General features: G+C 45.7%; 1 protein-coding gene across 1 annotated transcript in view; it reads left to right on the top strand.

Annotated features, from left to right (window-relative positions):
• The window catches only part of LOC128698806 (pinopsin), a 116,302-nt gene that overhangs the window by 85,337 nt on the left and 9,404 nt on the right, over nucleotides 1-21,561 (top strand). The window contains exons 3-5 of the mRNA XM_070097729.1: nucleotides 5,718-5,863; nucleotides 6,624-6,790; nucleotides 19,939-20,067. Coding sequence (XP_069953830.1) covers nucleotides 5,718-5,863; nucleotides 6,624-6,790; nucleotides 19,939-20,067 — 442 coding nt within the window. The remainder of the gene's footprint in view (nucleotides 1-5,717; nucleotides 5,864-6,623; nucleotides 6,791-19,938; nucleotides 20,068-21,561) is intronic.

Genomic DNA, 21,561 nt, shown 5'->3' on the forward strand with positions numbered 1-21,561 from the left:
TCTTTCTAGAGAGTGCAGTTTCAGGGCCCTTAGTCTATCCTCATAGGGAAGGTTCCTGATACATGGGATCATCTTTGTCATCCTCCTTTGTACATTTTCCAGAGAATTTATATCCATTCTGTAATACGGTGACCAAAACTGTGCAGCATAATCTAAATGAGGCCTAACCAAGGATGTATAGAGTTGAAGAACAACCTGAGGACTCCTATTATTTATGCTTCTTGATATGAAGCCAAGGATTCTATTAGCTTTATTGCGAACACTTATGCACTGTTGTCTTGGTTTCAGATTACTGCTAACCAGAACTGTACAGGGAGGTACAGTCAGGGAGGTACAGTCAGGGTGGTACAGTCAGGGAGGTACAGTCAGGGTGGTACAGTCAGGGTGGTACAGTCAGTTGGTACAGTCAGGGTGGTACAGTCAGGGTGGTACAGTCAGGGTGGTACAGTCAGGGTGGTACAGTCAGTGTGGTACAGTCAGGGTGGTACAGTCAGGTGGTACAGTCAGGGTGGTACAGTCAGGGTGGTACAGTCAGGGTGGTACAGACAGGGTGGTACAGTCAGGGTGGTACAGTCAGGTGGTACAGTCAGGGTGGTACAGTCAGGGTGGTACAGTCAGGGTGGTACAGTCAGGGTGGTACAGTCAGGGTGGTACAGTCAGGTGGTACAGTCAGGGTGGTACAGTCAGGGTGGTACAGTCAGGGTGGTACAGTCAGGGTGGTACAGTCAGGGTGGTACAGTCAGGGTGGTACAGTCAGGTGGTACAGTCAGGGTGGTACAGTCAGGGTGGTACAGTCAGGGTGGTACAGTCAGGGTGCTACAGTCAGGTGGTACAGTCAGGTGGTTACAGTCAGGGTGGTACAGTCAGGTGGTACAGTCAGGTGGTACAGTCAGGGAGGTACAGTCAGGGTGGTACAGTCAGGGTGGTACAGTCAGGGTGGTACAGTCAGGTGGTACAGTCAGGGTGGTACAGTCAGGGTGGTACAGTCAGGGTGGTACAGTCAGGGTGGTACAGTAAGGTGGTACAGTCAGGGCGGTACAGTCAGGTGGTACAGTCAGGTGGTACAGTCAGGGTGGTACAGTCAGGTGGTACAGTCAGGGTGGTACAGTCAGGTGGTACAGTCAGGGTGGTACAGTCAGGGTGGTACAGTCAGGGTGGTACAGTAAGGTGGTACAGTCAGGTGGTAGTCAGGGTGGTACAGTCAGGTGGTACAGTCAGGTGGTACAGTCAGGTGGTACAGTCAGGTGGTACAGTCAGGTGGTACAGTCAGGTGGTACAGTCAGGTGGTACAGTCAGGTGGTACAGTCAGGTGGTACAGTCAGGTGGTACAGTCAGGTGGTACAGTCAGGTGGTACAGTCAGGTGGTACAGTCAGGTGGTACAGTCAGGGTGGTACAGTCAGGGTGGTACAGTCAGGGTGGTACAGTCAGGTGGTACAGTCAGGTGGTACAGTCAGGGTGGTACAGTCAGGGAGGTACAGTCAGGGTGGTACAGTCAGGGTGGTACAGTCAGGGTGGTACAGTCAGTTGGTACAGTCAGGTGGTACAGTCAGGGTGGTACAGTCAGGTGGTACAGTCAGGGTGGTACAGTCAGGTGGTACAGTCAGGGTGGTACAGTCAGGGTGGTACAGTCAGGTGGTACAGTCAGGGTGGTACAGTCAGGGTGGTACAGTCAGGGTGGTACAGTCAGGGTGGTACAGTCCGGGTGGTACAGTCAGGTGGTACAGTCAGGTGGTACAGTCAGGGTGGTACAGTCAGGGTGGTACAGTCAGGGTGGTACAGTCAGGGTGGTACAGTCAGGGTGGTACAGTCAGGGAGGTACAGTCAGGGTGGTACAGTCAGGGTGGTACAGTCAGGGAGGTACAGTCAGGGTGGTACAGTCAGGGTGGTACAGTCAGGGTGGTACAGTCAGGGTGGTACAGTCAGGGAGGTACAGTCAGGGTGGTACAGTCAGGGTGGTACAGTCAGGGTGGTACAGTCAGGGTGGTACAGTCAGGGTGGTAAAGTCAGGGTGGTACAGTCAGGGAGGTACAGTCAGGGAGGTACAGTCAGGGTGGTACAGTCAGTGGTACAGTCAGGGTGGTACAGTCAGGGAGGTACAGTCAGGGAGGTACAGTCAAGGAGGTACAGTCAGGGTGGTACAGGTAGGGTGGTACAGTCAAGGAGGTACAGTCAGGGAGGTACAGTCAGGGAGGTACAGTCAGGGAGGTACAGTCAGGGAGGTACAGTCAGGGAGGTACAGTCAGGGTGGTACAGTCAGGGTGGTACAGTCAGGGAGGTACAGTCAGGGAGGTACAGTCAAGGAGGTACAGTCAGGGTGGTACAGGTAGGGTGGTACAGTCAGGGAGGTACAGTCAGGGTGGTACAGTCAGGGAGGTACAGTCAGGGTGGTACAGTCAGGGAGGTACAGTCAGGGTGGTACAGTCAGGGTGGTACAGTCAGGGAGGTACAGTCAGGGAGGTACAGTCAGGGTGGTACAGTCAGGGAGGTACAGTCAGGGAGGTACAGTCAGGGAGGTACAGTCAGGGAGGTACAGTCAGGGTGGTACAGTCAGGGTGGTACAGTCAGGGAGGTACAGTCAGGGAGGTACAGTCAGGGAGGTACAGTCAAGGAGGTACAGTCAGGGAGGTACAGTCAGGGAGGTACAGTCAAGGAGGTACAGTCAGGGAGGTACAGTCAGGGTACGAACTGAGGTCACTCTTGACCTTAGTTCGTACACTCCTAGTCAGTTCCCATCATCCTGTGACTCCACATCTCGTGCAACACTGTGTTATATATTTTCTTGCAACACTGTTTTATATCTCCGTGCAACACTGTGTTATATATCTTCTTACACTTGAAGAATATAGAGGCCACCTTATAATTTAGTGTTGTTTTGTTTCAGTTATTACATAAGAGAACACCAGCGGTAGTTCGTGAGAATATTCACGTTGTGTGAACTACCTTTGTTGTTCTTCACGAAACTATTTCTCTCCTGTTAGTTTACTACTGTCCCAATTATTTTATCCATTACTTTAAAGAGTATGCATGAACATGTAATTTTCTATGGATAGAAGAGAACCTAACCTAACCTAACCTAACCTAACCTAACCTAACCTAACCTAACCTAACCTAACCTAACCTAACCTTACCTAACCTAACCTAACCTAACCTAACCTAACCTAACCTAACCTAACCTAACCTAACCTTACCTAACCTAACCTAACCTAACCTAACCTAACCTAACCTAACCTTACCTAACCTAACCTAACCTAACCTAACCTCACCTAACCTAACCTAACCTAACCTAACCTCACCTAACCTAACCTAACCTAACCTAACCTAACCTAACCTAACCTAACCTCACCTAACCTAACCTAACCTAACCTAACCTCACCTAACCTAACCTAACCTCACCTAACCTAACCTAACCTAACCTAACCTAACCTAACCTAACCTAACCTAACCTCACCTAACCTAACCTAACCTAACCTCACCTAACCTAACCTAACCTAACCTAACCTAACCTAACCTAACCTAACCTCACCTAACCTAACCTAACCTAACCTAACCTAACCTAACCTAACCTCACCTAACCTAACCTAACCTAACCTAACCTAACCTAACCTAACCTAACCTAACCTCACCTAACCTAACCTAACCTAACCTAACCTAACCTAACCTCACCTAACCTAACCTAACCTAACCTAACCTAACCTAACCTAACCTAACCTCACCTAACCTAACCTAACCTAACCTAACCTAACCTAACCTAACCTAACCTAACCTCACCTAACCTAACCTAACCTAACCTAACCTAACCTAACAATAATAATAATAATAATAATAATAATAATAGTATAATAATAATAATAATAATAATAATAATAATAATAATAATAACAATAATAATATCTTGATTTACTACAGGTACATATACAAGGTATACAGACCATAGCTGACAACAATGACATACTACTTATACTACTATATACAAAGCCGATTGTTATGCTGAGCATTTCGGGTAAATTCGGTCAGTTCTGTCCCAGGATGCGACCCACACCAGTCCACTAACAACCAGGTACCCATTTCACTGATGGTGAACACAGATAACCGGTGTAAAGAAACGCGCCCAATATTTCTACCCTCGCTGGGAATCCAACCCAGACCTTCGCCGTGTGAAGCGAGAGCTTTAGCCACCAGGCCACCTAACCGAACTTAAACTAAGCTAACCTAACCTAACCAAACCTATCCTAACTTAAACTAAGCTAACCTAACCTAACCAAACCTAACCTAACTTAAACTAAGCTAACCTAACCTAACCAAACCTAACCTAACTTAACCTACACTAACCTAACCTAACTTAAACTAAGCTAACCTAACCTAACCAAACCTAACCTAACTTAACCTACACTAACCTAACCTAACTTAAACTAAGCTAACCTAACCTAACCAAACCTAACCTAATTTAACCTAACCAAACATAACCTAAACTAATCTAGAATAAACTAAACTAACAACTTAAACTAAGCTAAGCTAACCTAACGAAACCTAACCTAAACTAACCTAACCAAACCTAACCTAACCTAACCTAAATTAACCTAATCTAACCTAAACTAACTTAACCTAATCAAACCCAACCTAATCTAACCTAACCTAACCAAACCTAACCTAACATAACCTAATCTGACTTAACCAAACTTAACCTAACCAAATCTAACCTAACCTAACCTAACCAAACCTAAGCAAACTTAACCTAACCTAACCTAACCAAACCTAACCTAACCAAACCTAACCTAACATAACCTAATCTGACTTAACCAAACTTAACCTAACCAAATCTAACCTAACCTAACCTAACCTAACCTAACCAAACCTAAGCAAACTTAACCTAACCTAACCTAACCAAACCTAACCTAACCAAACCTTCTTCTTTCTTTCAACACACCGGCCGTATCCCACCGAGGCGGGGTGGCCCAAAAGGAAAAACGAAAGTTTCTCCTTTTACATTTAGTAATATATACAGGAGAAGAGGTTACTAGCCCCTTGCTCCTGGCATTTTAGTCGCCTCTTACAACACGCATGGCTTACGGAGGAAGAATTCTGTTCCACTTCCCCATGGAGATAAGAAGAAATAAACAAGAATAAGAACTAGAAAGAAAATAGAAGAAAACCCAGAGGGGTGTGTATATATATGCTTGTACATGTATGTGTAGTGTGACCTAAGTGTAAGTAGAAGTAGCAAGACGTACCTGAAATCTGGCATGTTTATGAGACAGAAAAATGGACACCAGCAATCCTACCATCATGTAAAACAATTACAGGCTTTCGTTTTACATTCACTTGGCAGGACGGTAGTACCTCCCTGGGTGGTTGCTGTCTGCCAGTCTACTACCTATAACCTAACCAAACCTAACCAAGACTAACCAAACCTAACCAAACCTAACCTAACCTAACCAAACCTAACTTTACCTTAGTTAACCAAACCTAATTTAACCTAACCTAACCAAACCTAACAAAGTCTAACCAAACCTAACCTAGCCTAGCCTAACCAAACCTGAACTAACCAAATAGAAATTTGCAGCAAACCTTAAGTGAAAAATCTACATAGATACTTATGGTTGCTCTTTCTTCATGTTGACCCCTTATTGACCTGTTGTGTCCCCAGTTGACCCCTTATGACCTGGTCTCAATTGAAATTGACCCTCGTCATTACCTACTACTGTATGCTCCTCGGCAGGTATGTGAAGTTCGCGTCGCCGCACGAACACACACTGACCTTCTCTCTGCTGAACCTCAACGTGGTGCTCTCTGGGGTTCTGGTGCTCCTCCTCATAGAGGTCTCAGGACCCATCTATGGCTGGGCTGAGTATGCTTTCGTTCAAGGTACGTTCAAAAACAATGTTTTATTTAAAAAGGCTCGTGAGCAAATACCACGACATACTTAACAAACAAAATTTACTTATTTCTGCAGTATAAAATAATGTGGTTTTACATGTAATAATATACTGTTAAGCACAACAAAAGCCACCAGGATGCACATCATATCGGGGATTAGAAAACACTTCGGTCTTGGGACCTTGATCACTTCTAACACGTTAATTTTTAAACCAATCTGTTGGTATCAGTTACCAAGGTTTATAAGAACATAAGAATGGAAGAACACTGCAGCAGGTCTACTGGCCCATACAAGGTAAGTACTTCTCTAAACCAACCATTCCCATCCACCTACTTGTTCAGTCTTTTCCAAAAGCTATATAATTTTTTTTTAAATACCTCAGTTAGTAATCAGAATCAGTCCCTGTCACACATACAGCAGCAGGTGCCGATGCTTTGCTCTGTATGACCGAGGAAGGTACAGTAGTTATGTCAGCTGCAGAACCTCCCTTCCAGCAGTGTTATTACAAGTTCTCAGGACGACCACTCAGTCTAACACTCCCACTGCACAATCTGACGTACTCACCACCCCGTCTGACACCGAACCGTAACATATCACATCCCACAACAATATCTAAGACGTCCAACACTTCATTTAACTCTCAATTACACCATCTAACATGCACACCACCCCATCTAAGACCCTCTCCACTTTCTGTAACACGCCCACTACACCATCTATGACTCTCACCACTCCGTGTATTTGCAGACTGCGGCGTGTGTGTGCTGGACCCCGTGTCGACGCACATCCTGACGTACACGGTAATACAGACGTCGTGTTACATCAGCCTGCCAGCCCTCATCACCGTGTGTGCCACTCTCTGTGTCCTACACCGCTGCTACACCCACCCCGCCCCCCTCACTCACGGCTCTCAGGTACTTCATATACTGTACACACACACACACACACACACACACACACACACACACACACACACACACACACACACACACACACACACACACACACACACACACACAAACACACACACACACACACACACACACACACACACACACACACACACACACACACACACACACACACACACTGGAGGACAGGAGGGTCAGGGGAGACATGATAACGACATATAAAATACTGCGTGGAATAGACAAGGTGGACAAAGACAGGATGTTCCAGGGAGGGGACACAGAAACAAGAGGCCACAATTGGAAGTTGAAGACACAAATGAGTCAGAGAGATATTAAGAAGTATTTCTTCAGTCATAGAGTTGTAAGGCAGTGGAATAGCCTAGAAAATGACGTAGTGGAGGCAGGAACCATACACAGTTTTAAGACGAGGTTTGATAAAGCTCATGGAGCGGGGAGAGAGAGGGCCCAGTAGCAACCGGTGAAGAGGCGTTGCCAGGAGCTAAGAGAAAGTGCAAAGGTTTGCAACAAGACTAGTCCCAGAGCTACGGGGATTGTCCTACGAAGAAAGGTTGAGGGAAATCGGCCTGACGACACTGGAGGACAGGAGGGTCAGGGGAGACATGATAACGACATATAAAATACTGCGCGGAATAGACAAGATGGACAAAGACGGGATGTTCCAGAGATGGGACACAGACACAAGAGGTCACAATTGGAAGTTGAAGACTCAGATGAATCAAAGGGATGTTAGGAAGTATTTCTTCAGTCATAGAGTAGTCAGGCCATGGAATAGCCTAGAAAGGGATGTAGTGGAGGCAGGAACCATACATAGTTTTAAGGCGAGGTATGATAGAGCTCATGGGGCAGGGAGAGAGAGGACCTAGTAGCAATCAGCGAAGAGGCGGGGCCAGGAGCTGTGACTCGACCCCTGCAACCACAAATAGGTGAGTACAAATAGGTGAGTACACACACAATAGCCTAGCAAGTGAAGTAGTGGAGGCAGGAACCATACATAGTTTTAAGAAGAGGTATGATACAGCTCAGGAAGCAGAGAGAGAGGACCTAGTAGCGATCAGTGAAGAGGCGGGGCCAGGAGCTGAGTCTCGACCCCTGCAACCACAATTAGGTGAGTACAATTAGGTGAGTACACACACACACACACACACACACACACACACACACACACACATATATATATATATATATATATATATATATATATATATATATATATATATATATATATATATATATATATATATATATATATATATATATTCTAACAAGTCGGACGTCTCCCACTGAGGCAGGGTGACCCAAAAAAGAAAGAAAATCCCCCAAAAGAAAATACTTTCATTATCATTCAACACTTTCACCTCACTCACACATAATCACTGTTTTTGCAGAGTTGCTCAGAACACAACAGCTTAGAAGCATATACATATAAAGATACACAACATATCCCTCCAAACTGCTAATATCCCGAACCCCTCCTTTAGAGTGCAGGCATTGTATATCCCATTTCCAGGACTCGAGTCCGGCCATATAAAAATAACCTGTTTCCCTGAATCCCTTCACTAAATATTACCCTGCTCACACTGCAACAGATCGTCAGGTCCCAAATACCATTCGTCTCCATTCACTCCTATCTAACACGCTCACACACGCTTGCTGGAAGTCCAAGCCCCTCGCCCACAAAACCTCCTTTACCCACTCTCTCCAACCTTTTCGAGGACGACCCCACTCTCTCCAACCTTTTCGAGGACGACCCCTACCCCGCCTTCCTTCCCTTACAGATTTATACGCTCTCTATGTCATTCTACTTTGATCCATTCTCTCTAAATGACCAAACCAAATCAACAACCCCTCTCAGCCCTCTGACTAATACTTTTATTAACTCCACACCTTCTCCTAATTTCCACACTTCGAATTTTCTGCATAATATTTACACCACACATTGCCCTTAGACAGGACATCTCCACTGCCTCCAACCGTCTCCTCGCTGCTGCATTTACCACCCAAGCTTCACACCCATATAAGAGTGTTGGTACTACTATACTTTCATACATTCCCTTCTTTGCCTCCATAGATAACGTTTTTTGTCTCCACATATACTTCAACGCACCACTCACCTTTTTTCCCTCATCAATTCTATGATTAACCTCATATTTCATAAATCCATCCGCTGACGCGTCAACTCCCAAGTATCTGAAAACATTCACTTCTTCCATACTCCTCCTCCCAAATTTGATATCCAATTTTTCTTTATCTAAATTATTTGATACCCTCATCACCTTACTCTTTTCTATGTTCATTTTCAACTTTCTACCTTTACACACACTCCCAAACTCATCCACTAACCTTTGCAATTTTTTCTTCAGAATTTCCCATGAGCTCAGTATCATCAGCAAAAAGCAACTGTGTCAATTCCCATTTTGTATTTAATTCCCCATAATTTAATCCCACCCCTCTCCCGAACACCCTAGCATTTACTTCTTTTACAACCCCATCTATAAATATATTAAACAACCATGATGACATTACACATCCCTGTCTAAGACCTACTTTTACCGGGAAGTAGTCTCCCTCTCTTCTACACACCCTAACCTGAGCCTCACTATCCTCATAAAAACTCTTTACAGCATTTAGTAACTTACCACCTATTCCATATACTTGCAACATCTGCCACATTGCTCCCCTATCCACTCTATCATATGCCTTTTCTAAATCCATAAATGCAATAAAAACTTCCCTACCTTTATCTACATACTGTTCACATATATGCCTCAATGTAAACACTTGATCTACACATCCCCTACCCACTCTAAAACCTCCTTGCTCATCCGCAATCCTACATTCTGTCTTACCTCTAATTCTTTCAGTTATAACCCTACCGTACACTTTTCCTGGTATACCCAGTAAACGTATTCCTCTATAATTTTTACAATCTCTTTTGTCCCCCTTCCCTTTATATAAAGGGACTATACATGCTCTCTGTCAATCCCTAGGTACCTTCTCCTTTTCATACATTTGTTAAACAAAAATACCAACCACTCCAACACCATATCCCTCCCTGCTTTTAACATTTCTGTCATGATCCTGTCAGTTCCAGCTGCTTTACCCTTTTTCATTCTACGTAATGCCTCATGCACCTCCCCCACACTCACATCCTGTTCTTCTTCACTCCTAAAAGATGGTATACCTCCCTGGCCAGTGCATGAAATTACCACCTCCCTTTCTTCATCTACATTTAAAAGTTCCTCAAAATACTCTCGCCATCTACCCAAAACCTCCATCTCCCCATCTACTAACTCCCCTACTCTGTTTTTAACTGACAAGTCCATTCGTTCCCTAGGCTTTCTTAACTTGTTTAACTCCAAATTTTTTTCTTATTTTCATTAAAATTTCTTTACAGTGCCTCTCCCACTCTCATCCGCTCTCCTTTTGCACTCTCTCACCACTCTCTTCACCTTTCTTTTACTCTCCATTTACTCTTCTTATAACACTTCTGCTTTGTAAAAACCTCCCATAAGCTACCTTTTTCTCTTTTATCACACCCTTTACTTCATCATTCCACCAATCACTCCTCTTTCCTCCTGCCCCCACCCTCCTATAACCTTAAACTTCTCCCCCACATTTTAATACTTCATTTTTAAAACTATTCTAACCCTCTTCAACCCCCCCACTACTCATACTTGCACTAGCCCACCTTTCTGCCAATAGTTGCTTATATCTCACCCGAACTTCCTCCTCCCTTAGTTTATACACTTTCACCTCCCTCTTGCTTGTTGTTGCCATTTTCCTCTTTTCCCATCTACCTCTTACTGTAACTGTAGCTACAACTAGATAATGATCCGATATATCAGTTGCCCCTCTATAAACGTGTACATCCTGGAGCCTACCCATCAACATTTTATCCACCAATACATAATCTAACAAACTACTTTCATCACGTGCTATATCATACCTTGTATATTTATTTATCCTCTTCTTCATAAAATATGTATTACTTATTACCAAACCTCTTTCTACACACAGCTCAATTAAAGGTTTCCCTGGCACCCCAAATTTACCTACTGCTCCCTCCACAACATTTTTACCCACTTTAGCATTGAAATCCCCAACCACCATTACTCTCACACTTGGTTCAAAACTCCCCACGCATTCACTCAACATTTCCCAAAATCTCTCTCTCTCTCTCCTCTACACTTCTCTCTTCCCCAGGTGCATATACTCTTACTATAACCCACTTTCACATCCAACCTTTATTTTACTCCACATAATCCTTGAATTAATACATTTATAGCCCCTGACATAGATGAGGGAATAAATTGTGACATAAGCAAATTTGCTGATGACACCAAAATAGGCCATCCAATTCATTCTAATGAGGACACTAGAGCACTCCAGGATGATTTGAATACTGATGCAATGGTTGGAGAAGTGGCAGATGCAGTTTAATATTGACAAATGCAAAGTTCAAAATGTTGGACAGGAAAATAACCATGCCACATATAAACTAATTAATATAGATCTTAATACTACTGATTGTGAAAAGGATTTAGGAGTTCTGGTTAGCAGTAATCTAAAACCAAGACAACAGTGCATTAGTGTTCGCAATAAAGCTAACAGAATTCTTGGCTTCATATCTAGAAGTATAAATAATAGATGTCCTCTGGATATTCTTCAACTCTATATATTCTTGGTTAGGCCTCATTTAGACTATGCTGCTCAGTTTTGGTCATCGTATTACAGAATGGATATAAATGCTCTGGAAAAACCATACCCCCGGCCGGGATTGAACCCGCGGTCATAGAGTCTCAAAACTCCAGCCCGTCGCTCTGGAAAACGTACAGAGGAGGATGACAAAGATGATCCCATGTATCAGAAATCTTCCCTATGAGGATAGACTGAGGGCCCTGAATCTGCACTCTCGAAAGGCGTTGAATTAGGGAGGATATGATCGAGGTGTATAAATAGAAAACAAGAATAAATAAAAGGGATGTAAACAGCGTGCTGAAAATTTCCGGCCAAGACAGAACTCGCAGCAATGGTTTCAAGCTGGAAAAATTCAGATTCAGGAAGGATATAGGAAAGCACTGGTTTGGTAATAGAGTTGTGGATGAGTGGAACAAACTCCCGAGTACAGTTATTCAGGCTAAAACGTTGTGATGTTTTAAAAATAGGTTAGATAAATACATGAGTGGGTGTGGGTGGGTGTGAGTTGGACCTGACTAGCTTGTGGTGCTGGGTCTGGTGTCGTGCTCCTTCCTTGAGTGGAGGTGGCCAGACTCGGTGGGTTATTGGGCTAATCCGGGGGCGGGGTCATTGGGCTTATCCGGAGGGGGGACATGGACCTGCTCTGCATGGGTCAGTAGGCCTGTTGCAGTGTTCCTTCTTTCTTATGTTCTTTTCCTGTCATAACTTATCCTTCAACATTATTGCTACTCCTTTAGCTCTAACTCTATTTGAAACCCTTGACCGAATCCCATTTATTCCTCTCCACTGAAACTCTCCCACCCCCTTCAGCTTCGCCAGGACATCCAGCTTCTTCTCATTCATAACATCCACAATCATCTCTTTCTTATCATTTGCACAACATCCACGCACATTCAGACTTCCCACTTTTACAGTTTTCTTCTTCTTTTTCTTTGTAGTAATTATTACAGGAAACGGGGTTACTAGCCCATTGTTCCCGGCATTTTAGTTGACTTTTACAACACGCATGGCTTTCGGAGGAAAGATTCTTATTCCACTTCCCCATGGATATAAAAGGAAAAGTAATAAGACCAAGAACTATTAAGATAAAATCAAAGAAAACTCAGATGAGTGTGTGTAAATAAACATGTACATGTATGTGTAGTGTGACCTAAGTGTAAGTAGAAGTAGCAAGACATACCTGTGGAAATATAAACACAAATGCAGTATAATGTGATCCTTTATTGACAACGTTTCACCCACACAGTGGGCTTTTTCAAGTCACACACGGATCTACCTGGGGTTGGAAGGTACGGGTAGATCCGTGTGTGACTTGAAAAAGCCCACTGTGTGGGTGAAACGTTGTCAATAAAGGATCACATTATACTGCATTTGTGTTTATATTTCCATTGTGTCGGTATTTTATACCATTTATTTCCAAGACATACCTGTAATCTTGCATATTTATGAGACAGACAAAAGACACCAGCAATCCTACCATCATGTAAAACAATTACAGGCTTTCATTTTACACTCACTTGGCAGGACGATAGTACCTCCCTGGGTGGTTGCTGTCTACCAACCTTCTATATATCGTGTCGAATAGGTAAAATTGGTCAATTAGCAAGAACTCATGTGTATTCTGTAAAGCGCTGGAATAATAATTAGAGAGAGAGAGAGAGGTAATGCATCTGAAGGAATCTCAGTGCAGCATAACAGAAAATGAATGAGCTTAACGAGGAGGTGGTGGAGGCAAACGTCATACACAGCTTTAATGACAGGTATAATAGGGCCCAAATAGCTAGGATCAAGTATATGTCGGTCAGTTTTTGAAGTTAAGAAGCTGGACCAGGAGATAAGTCTCGACCTTCTCTCAAACAACTCAGTGGTTATGCATTTGTCTGATGAACACGTAAGATGATAGGTGAATTTTTCAATCTCGTGAACACGTAAGATGACACGTAAATCTTTCTGTCTCATAAACACGCAACACAACAGGTAGATCTAGATCTTACAATGATCTTATATTCATTCCTTCGTATTTCTTAACTGTTCTTATTCCTGGAGTACTTCCTAGTCAATTTAGAAAGTCTTCTCATAAAACAGACCCCCCTTGAGCCTGGCATTTTAGCCGCCTCCTACGTCACGCATGGCTTACGGACGAAGAATTCTGTTCTACGTCCCTATATATATATATATATATATATATATATATATATATATATATATATATATATATATATATATATATATATATATATATATATATATATATATATATATATATATATATATATATATATATATGTCGTGCCGAATATGTAAAACTGGTTAATTAGCAAGAACTCATTTAAAATTAAGTCCTTTCTGAAATTTTCTCTTATACGTTTAAAGATATATTTTTTTCATTAATGTTAATGTAAAAAATTTTAATTTTGCACCAAAAGAATCTTAGAAAACTTACCTAACCTTATTATAACAAGAACAATTTATTTTAGCCTAACCCAACTAAATATATTTTAGATACGTTTACAATAATTTAATACTAAACAAACACAATCAAACATATTTTTTCCATTAGGTTCAGAATGATTTTGGCGAAATTATTGCATACACAAATTTTCACTTGTCCTATATGGCAAGATGAGCGTTGCTATTTAAGCCAAGATCGCAAGTTCTGCCTATTCGGCACGACATATATATATATATATATATATATATATATATATATATATGTCGTGCCGAATATGTAAAACTGGTCAAATAGCAAGAACTCATTTAAAATTAAGTCCTTTCTAAAATTTTCACTTATACGTTTAAACATATATTTTTTTCATTAACGTTAATGTAAAAATTTATAATTTTGCATCAAAAGAATCTTAGAAAACTTTCCTAACCTTATTATAACAAGAACAATTTATTTTAGCCTAATCAAACTAAATATATTTTAGATTTGTTTACAATAATTTAATACTAAACAAACACAGTGAAATATCTTTTTTTCGTTAGGTTCAGAATGATTTTGGCGAAATTATTGCATACACAAATTTTCACTTGTCATATATGGCAAGATGAGCGTTGCTATTTAAGCCAAGGTCGCAAAATCTGCCTATTCGGCACGACACACACACACACACACACACACACACACACACATACACACACACACACACACACACACACACACACACACACACACACACACACACACACACACACACACACACACACACACATATATATATATATATATATATATATACACATACATACATACAGGGAAGTGGAACAGAATTCTTCCTCCGTAAGCCATGCGTGACGTAAGAGGCGGCTAAAATGCCAGAACCAAGGGGCTAGTAATCCCTTCTGTATACATAATACAATATGTAAGAGGAGACACTTTTGTTTTTCCTTTTGGCACACCCCGCCTCGGTGGGCCACCCCGCCGCGGTGCGCCACCCCGCCTCGGTGGGCCACCCCGCCTCGGTGGGCCACCCCGCCTCGGTGGGCCACCCCACCTCGGTGGGCCACCCCGCCTCGGTGGGCTACGAACGGTGTGTTAAAAGTATGAGGAAAATATATAGTCACTTCTTCCCTTACACCCACAGTAATCTACCTGCTTCCCCCACACCCACAGTAAGCTACCTGCTTCCCCCACACCCACAGTAAGCTACCTGCTTTCCCCACACCCACAGTAAGCTACCTGCTTTCCCCACACACACAGTAATCTACCTGCTTTCCCCACACCCACAGTAATCTACCTGCTTTCCCCACACCCACAGTAATCTACCTGCTTTCCCCACACCCACAGTAATCTACCTGCTTCCCCCACACCCACAGTAAGCTACCTGCTTTCCCACACACACACAGTAATCTACCTGCTTTCCCCACACCCACAGTAATCTACCTGCTTTCCCCACACCCACAGTAATCTACCTGCTTTCCCCACACCCACAGTAATCTACCTGCTTTCCCCACACCCACAGTAATCTACCTGCTTTCCCCACACCCATAATAATCTACCTGCTTTCCCCACACCCACAGTAAGCTACCTGCTTTCCCCACACCCACAGTAAGCTACCTGCTTTCCCCACACCCACAGTAATCTACCTGCTTTCCCCACATCCACAGTAATCTACCTGCTTTCCCCACACCCACAGTAAGCTACCTTCTTTCCCCACATCCACAGTAATCTACCTGCTTTCCCCACACCCACAGTAAGGTACCTACTTTCCCCACACCCACAGTAACCTACCTGCTTTCCCACACCCACAGTAATCTACCTGCTTTCCCCACACCCACAGTAATCTACCTGCTTTCCCCACACCAACAGTAATCTACCTGCTTTCCCCACACCCACAGAAAGCTACCTGGTTTCCCCACACCCACAGTAAGCTACCTGCTTTCCCCACACCCACAGTAATCTACCTGCTTTCCCCACACAGACAGTAATCTACCTGCTTTCCCCACACCCACAGTAAGCTACCTGCTTTCCCCATACCCACAGTAAGCTACCTGCTTTCCCCACACCCACAGTAATCGACCTGCTTTCCCCACACACACAGTAATCTACCTGATTTCCCCACACCCACAGTAATCGACCTGCTTTCCCCACACCCACAGTAATCTACCTGCTTTCCCCACATCCACAGTAATCTACCTGCTTTCCCCCACACCCACAGTAATCGACCTGCTTTTCCCACACCCACAGTAATCTACCTGCTTTCCCCACATCCACAGTAATCTACCTGCTTTCCCCCACACCCACAGTATCTATCCCCACAACCACGCTACCTGCTTTTCCCCACACCCACTACCTGCTTTAAGTAATCTACCTGCTTTCCCCACACCCACAGTAAGCTAATCTACCTGCTTTCCCCACACCCACAGTAAGCTACCTGCTTTCCCCACACCCACAGTAAGCTAAATGCTTTCCCCACACCCACAGTAATCTATCTGCTTTCCCCACACCCACAGTAAGCTACCTGCTTTCCCCACACCCACAGTAATCTACCTGCTTTCCCCATACCCACAGTAAGCTACCTGCTCTCCCCACACCCACAGTAATCGACCTGCTTTCCCCACACCCACAGTAATCTACCTGCTTTCCCCACATCCACAGTAATCTACCTGCTTTCCCCCACACCCACAGTAATCGACCTGCTTTTCCCACACCCACAGTAATCTACCTGCTTTCCCCACACCCATAATAATCTACATGCTTTCCCCACACCCACAGTAAGCTACCTGCTTTCCCCACGCCCTGAGTAAGCTACCTGCTTTCCCCACACCCACAGTAATCTACCTGCTTTCCCCACACCCACAGTAAGCTACCTGCTTTCCCCACACCCACAATAAGCTACCTGCTTTCCCCACAACCACAGTAAGCTACCTGCTTCCCCCACACCCACAGTAAGCTACCTGCTTCCCCCACACCCACAGTAAGCTACCTCCTTTCCCCACACCCACAGTTAGCTACCTGCTTCCCCCATACCCACAGTAAGCTACCTGCTTCACCCACACACAGTAAGCTACCTGCTTCCCGTACACCCACAGTAAGCTACCTGCTTCCCCTCACACCCACAGTCAGCCATCTGCTTCCCACACACGCACAGTTTGATACCTGCTTCACCCACACACACAGTAAGCTACCTGCTTCCCCACACCCACAGTAATCTACCTGATTCTCCACACCCACAGTAAGCTACCTGCTTTCCCGCACCCACATTAAGCTACCTGCTTCCCCCACACCCACAGCAAGCCACCTGCTTTCCCACACCCAGCTACCAGCTTCCCCCACACCCACAGTAAGCTACCTGCTTTCCCCACACCCACAGTAAGCTACCTGCTTCCCCACACCCACAGTAAGCTACCTGCTTTCCCCACACCCACAGTAAGTTACCTGCTTTCCCCACACCCACAGTAAGCTACCTGCTTTCCCCACACCCACAGTAAGCTACCTGCTTCCCTCACACCCACAGTAAGCTACCTGCTTTCCCCACATCCACAGTAATCTACCTGCTTTCTCCACACCCACTGTAAGCTACCTGCTTTTCCCACACCCACAGTAAGCTGCCTGTTTTCCCCACACCCACAGTAAGCTACCTGCTTCCCCCACACCCACAGTAAGCTACCTGCTTTCCCCACACCCACAGTAATCTACCTGCTTTCCCCACATCCACAGTAATCTACCTGATTCTCCACACCCACAGTAAGCTACCTGCTTCCCCGCACCCACAGTAAGCTACCTGCTTCCCCCACACCCACAGTAAGTCACCTGCTTTCCCACACCCAGCTACCAGCTTCCCCCACACCCACAGTAAGGTACCTGCTTTCCCCACACTCAGAGTAAGCTACCTGCTTCCCCACACCCACAGTAAGCTACCTGCTTTCCCCACACCCACAGTAAGTTACCTGCTTTCCCCACACCCACAGTAAGCTACTTTCTTTCCCCACACCCACAGTAAGCTACCTGCTTTCCCCACACCCACAGTAAGCTACCTGCTTCCCCCACATCCACAGTAAGCTACCTGCTTTCCCCACACCCACAGTAGCTACCTGCTTTCCTCACACCCACAGTAAGCTACCTGATTTCCCCACACCCACAGTAAGCTACCTGCTTTCCCCACACCCACAGTAAGCTACCTGCTTCCCCACACCCACAGTAAGCTACCTGCTTCCCCACACCCACAGTAGCTACCTGCTTTCCTTACACCCACAGTAAGCTATCTGCTTTCCCCACACCCACAGTAAGCTACCTGCTTCCCCCACACCCACAGTAGCTACCTGCTTTCCCCAAACCCACAGTAAGCTACCTGCTTCCCCACACCCACAGTAAGCTACCTGCTTCCCCACACCCACAGTAGCTACCTGCTTTCCTTACACCCACAGTAAGCTATCTGCTTTCCCCACACCCACAGTAAGCTACCTGCTTCCCCCACACCCACAGTAGCTACCTGCTTTCCCCACACCCACAGTAAGCTACCTGCTTTCCCCACACCCACAGTAAGCTATCTGCTTTCCCCACACCCACAGTAGCTACCTGCTTTCCTCACACCCACAGTAAGCTACCTGCTTTCCCCACACCCACAGTAAGCTACCTGCTTCCCCCACACCCACAGTAAGCTACCTGCTTCCCGCAAACCCACAGTTAGATACCTGCTTCCCCCACACCCACAGTCAGCTACTTGCTTCCCACACACCCACAGTTTGATACCTGCTTCCCGCACACCCACAGTAAGCTACCTGCTTCCCGCAAACCCACAGTTAGCTACCTGCTTCCCCCATACCCACAGTAAGCTACCTGCTTCACCCACACCCACAGTAAGCTATCTGCTTCCCGCGCACCCACAATAAGCTACCTGCTTTCCCTACATCCACAGTAATCTACCTGCTCCCCCACACCCACAGTAAGCTACCTGCTTTCCCACACCCACAGTAAACTACCTGCCTCCCCACATCCACGGTAAGCTACCTGCTTCCCCCACACCCACAGTAAGCTACCTGCTTCCCCACACCCACAGTAAGCTACCTCATTCCCCACACCCACAGTAAGCTACCTGCTTCCCCACACCCACAGTAAGCTACCTGCTTCCCCCACACCCACAATAAGCTACCTGCTTTCCCACACCCAGCTACCAGCTTCCCCCACACCCACAGTAAGCTACCTGCTTCACCACACCCACAGTAAGCTACCTGGCTCCCCACACCCACAGTAAGCTACCTGCTTTCCCACACCCACAGTAAGCTACTTGCTTCACCCACACCCACAGTAAGCTACCTGCTTACCGCCACCCACAGTAAGCTACCTGTTTCCCCCCACACCCACATTAAGCAACCTGCTTCCCCCACACTCAAAGTAAGCTACCTGCTTCCCCCACACTCACAGTAAGCTAACTGCTTCCCCCACACCCACAGTACGCTACCTGCTTCCCCCAAACCCACAGTAAGCTACCTGCTTCCCCCACACCCACAATAAGCTACGTGCTTCTCCCACACCCACAGTAAGCTACCTGCTTCCCCCACACCCACAGTAAGCTACCTGCTTCCCCCACATCCACAGTAAGTTACCTGCTTCCCCCAAACCCTCAGTTACTTGCTTCCCCACACCCACAGTAAGCTACCTGCTTCCCCCACACCCTCAGTAAGCTACCTGCTTTCCCACACCCACAGTACGCTACCTGCTTCCCCCAAACCCACAGTAAGCTACTTGCTTCCCCAACACCCACAATAAGCTACCTGCTTCCCCCACACCCACAGTAAGCTACCTGCTTCCCCCACACCCACAATAAGCTACCTGCTTCCCCCACACCCACAGTAAGCTACCTGCTTCCCCCACACCCACAGTAAGCTATCTGCTTCCCCCACACCCACAGTAAGCTACATGCTTCCCCCACACCCACAGTAAGTTACCTGCTTGCCCCACACCCACAGTAAGCTGTCTTGTGTTGCAGGTACTAAGGTCTGGTGGAGGTGTGAGTGTGTTATGTGGTGCTATGCTGTTGTCAGTGCTGCTGGTGCTGCCCTACCATGTACTGTTGATGCTGCAGGCAGCACATGTCCACGTCCCTGCCTCTGCCAAGGTCAGTGTCCTCACCTTTTTGTGTAATATTAACGTGTCCCCGGAAGAGTATTTTAACAGGTTGCCTGAATTACTTTTTTTTTCATTTTCTTCCTCATCCAACTTTCCGTGTCTCTCGTGTGTTTGTATGTTCCAGCAGATGGGAATGTGCGTGTGAAGGATGCTTTTGTGAGGGAGGATTTAGTGTATGTTCTTTGGCTCTTACCATTGTTGGCGATTGTCGGGGGGGGGGGGATTGGAATTGTGCCATTAGGCGGGGTGATGTGGTACCAAGGGGGGCAGGTCAGATCATAAGTTTGTGAGGACGGGGTATGGGACATGGTTGGACAGTCTATATAATACCAAGGGTGCATGTTGTGTCTCTAAGTACGATCGTGGCAGCGTATATTCGGATCATCAGAGACACAGAAGTTACTGGAAGTTGAATACTGGAGACTTAACTAATGCGGAGGTGGTGGGGAGTTTTGAGGAGTTTTGGGGAGATTAAGCGAGGAGGGGAGATGTGGCGGACGACGCAGTGGGTTGGTGGGATGTTTTAGCAAAGCTGGAGATACACAAGTTTTATGTGTGCGAGGGCAAACGGATAAACCAGTTGAAATATGGCTTGACTAATTATTTTGAAGACAGGCTGTGTTGTCATGGGCGAGGGGTCGAGTCTGTGGTATACCCACTGGCAGACATTGAGGAGTTGAAGGAGAGGATTCGGGGTATTCAGGACGAGCGTTTTGATGCGGTGCAGGTGGGCACTGAGGAAGTGTTATGGGGAGATAGGCCTTTGGTGTGTGTGCTGCTTGGGTAGCAGAAGAGAAGAAAGGCCACCACTATGTCACATTTGGAGGTGCATGGTACTGCAGAGGATTGCCGGGAGGGACAGGTGATAAGAATGACAGAGGGAATGGGGTGTATGCTGATAGGTGATATGGGGGATATTGGACTAGTAGAGGTGTGGAGGGGGTGTATGCAAGTATACTGTATCAGCTTGGTGCAAGTGACAGAAAGGTATTGGGGGGTGTGATTGAAGAGGATAAAATATGGAAGGCGCTGTCAGCAATGGGAAGAAGTAAATCTCCAGATTTGGATGGTTTTCTGTGTGAATTTTATGTGCATTATTGGGATATAATGAGGGGATTTTTGGTGAGGTTGTTGAATGCGATGAAGGAGGGGGGAGGTGCAGGCGACGGTGGTGGTGGTGTTGGTGCCAAAGGGGAAGACGCAGTGGACCCTTTGTGTCTATAGAGCCATTTCGCTGATGTGTGCTGATAAGATATTTGTAAAGGAGTTGGGTAATCGCATGAAGTGTGTGGTAGATAGGGTGGTGTCGCCAGGACAGTATGGATTACCAGGTCGGTCACTGTTGAATGGGCATGGGGTTCTGGATGGGTTTGTAGAGGACATGAGTGGGAGGGGGAGCAGAGGGGTGTTGCTGGCCTTGGACTGGAGGGGAGCTTATGATACCGTGGAAAGAGAAGCTATGCTTGGAATTTTCATCAGGCAG

The sequence above is a fragment of the Cherax quadricarinatus genome, chromosome 59 (genome assembly GCF_038502225.1).
Source record: "Cherax quadricarinatus isolate ZL_2023a chromosome 59, ASM3850222v1, whole genome shotgun sequence".
NCBI classification, from domain to species: domain Eukaryota; kingdom Metazoa; phylum Arthropoda; class Malacostraca; order Decapoda; family Parastacidae; genus Cherax; species Cherax quadricarinatus.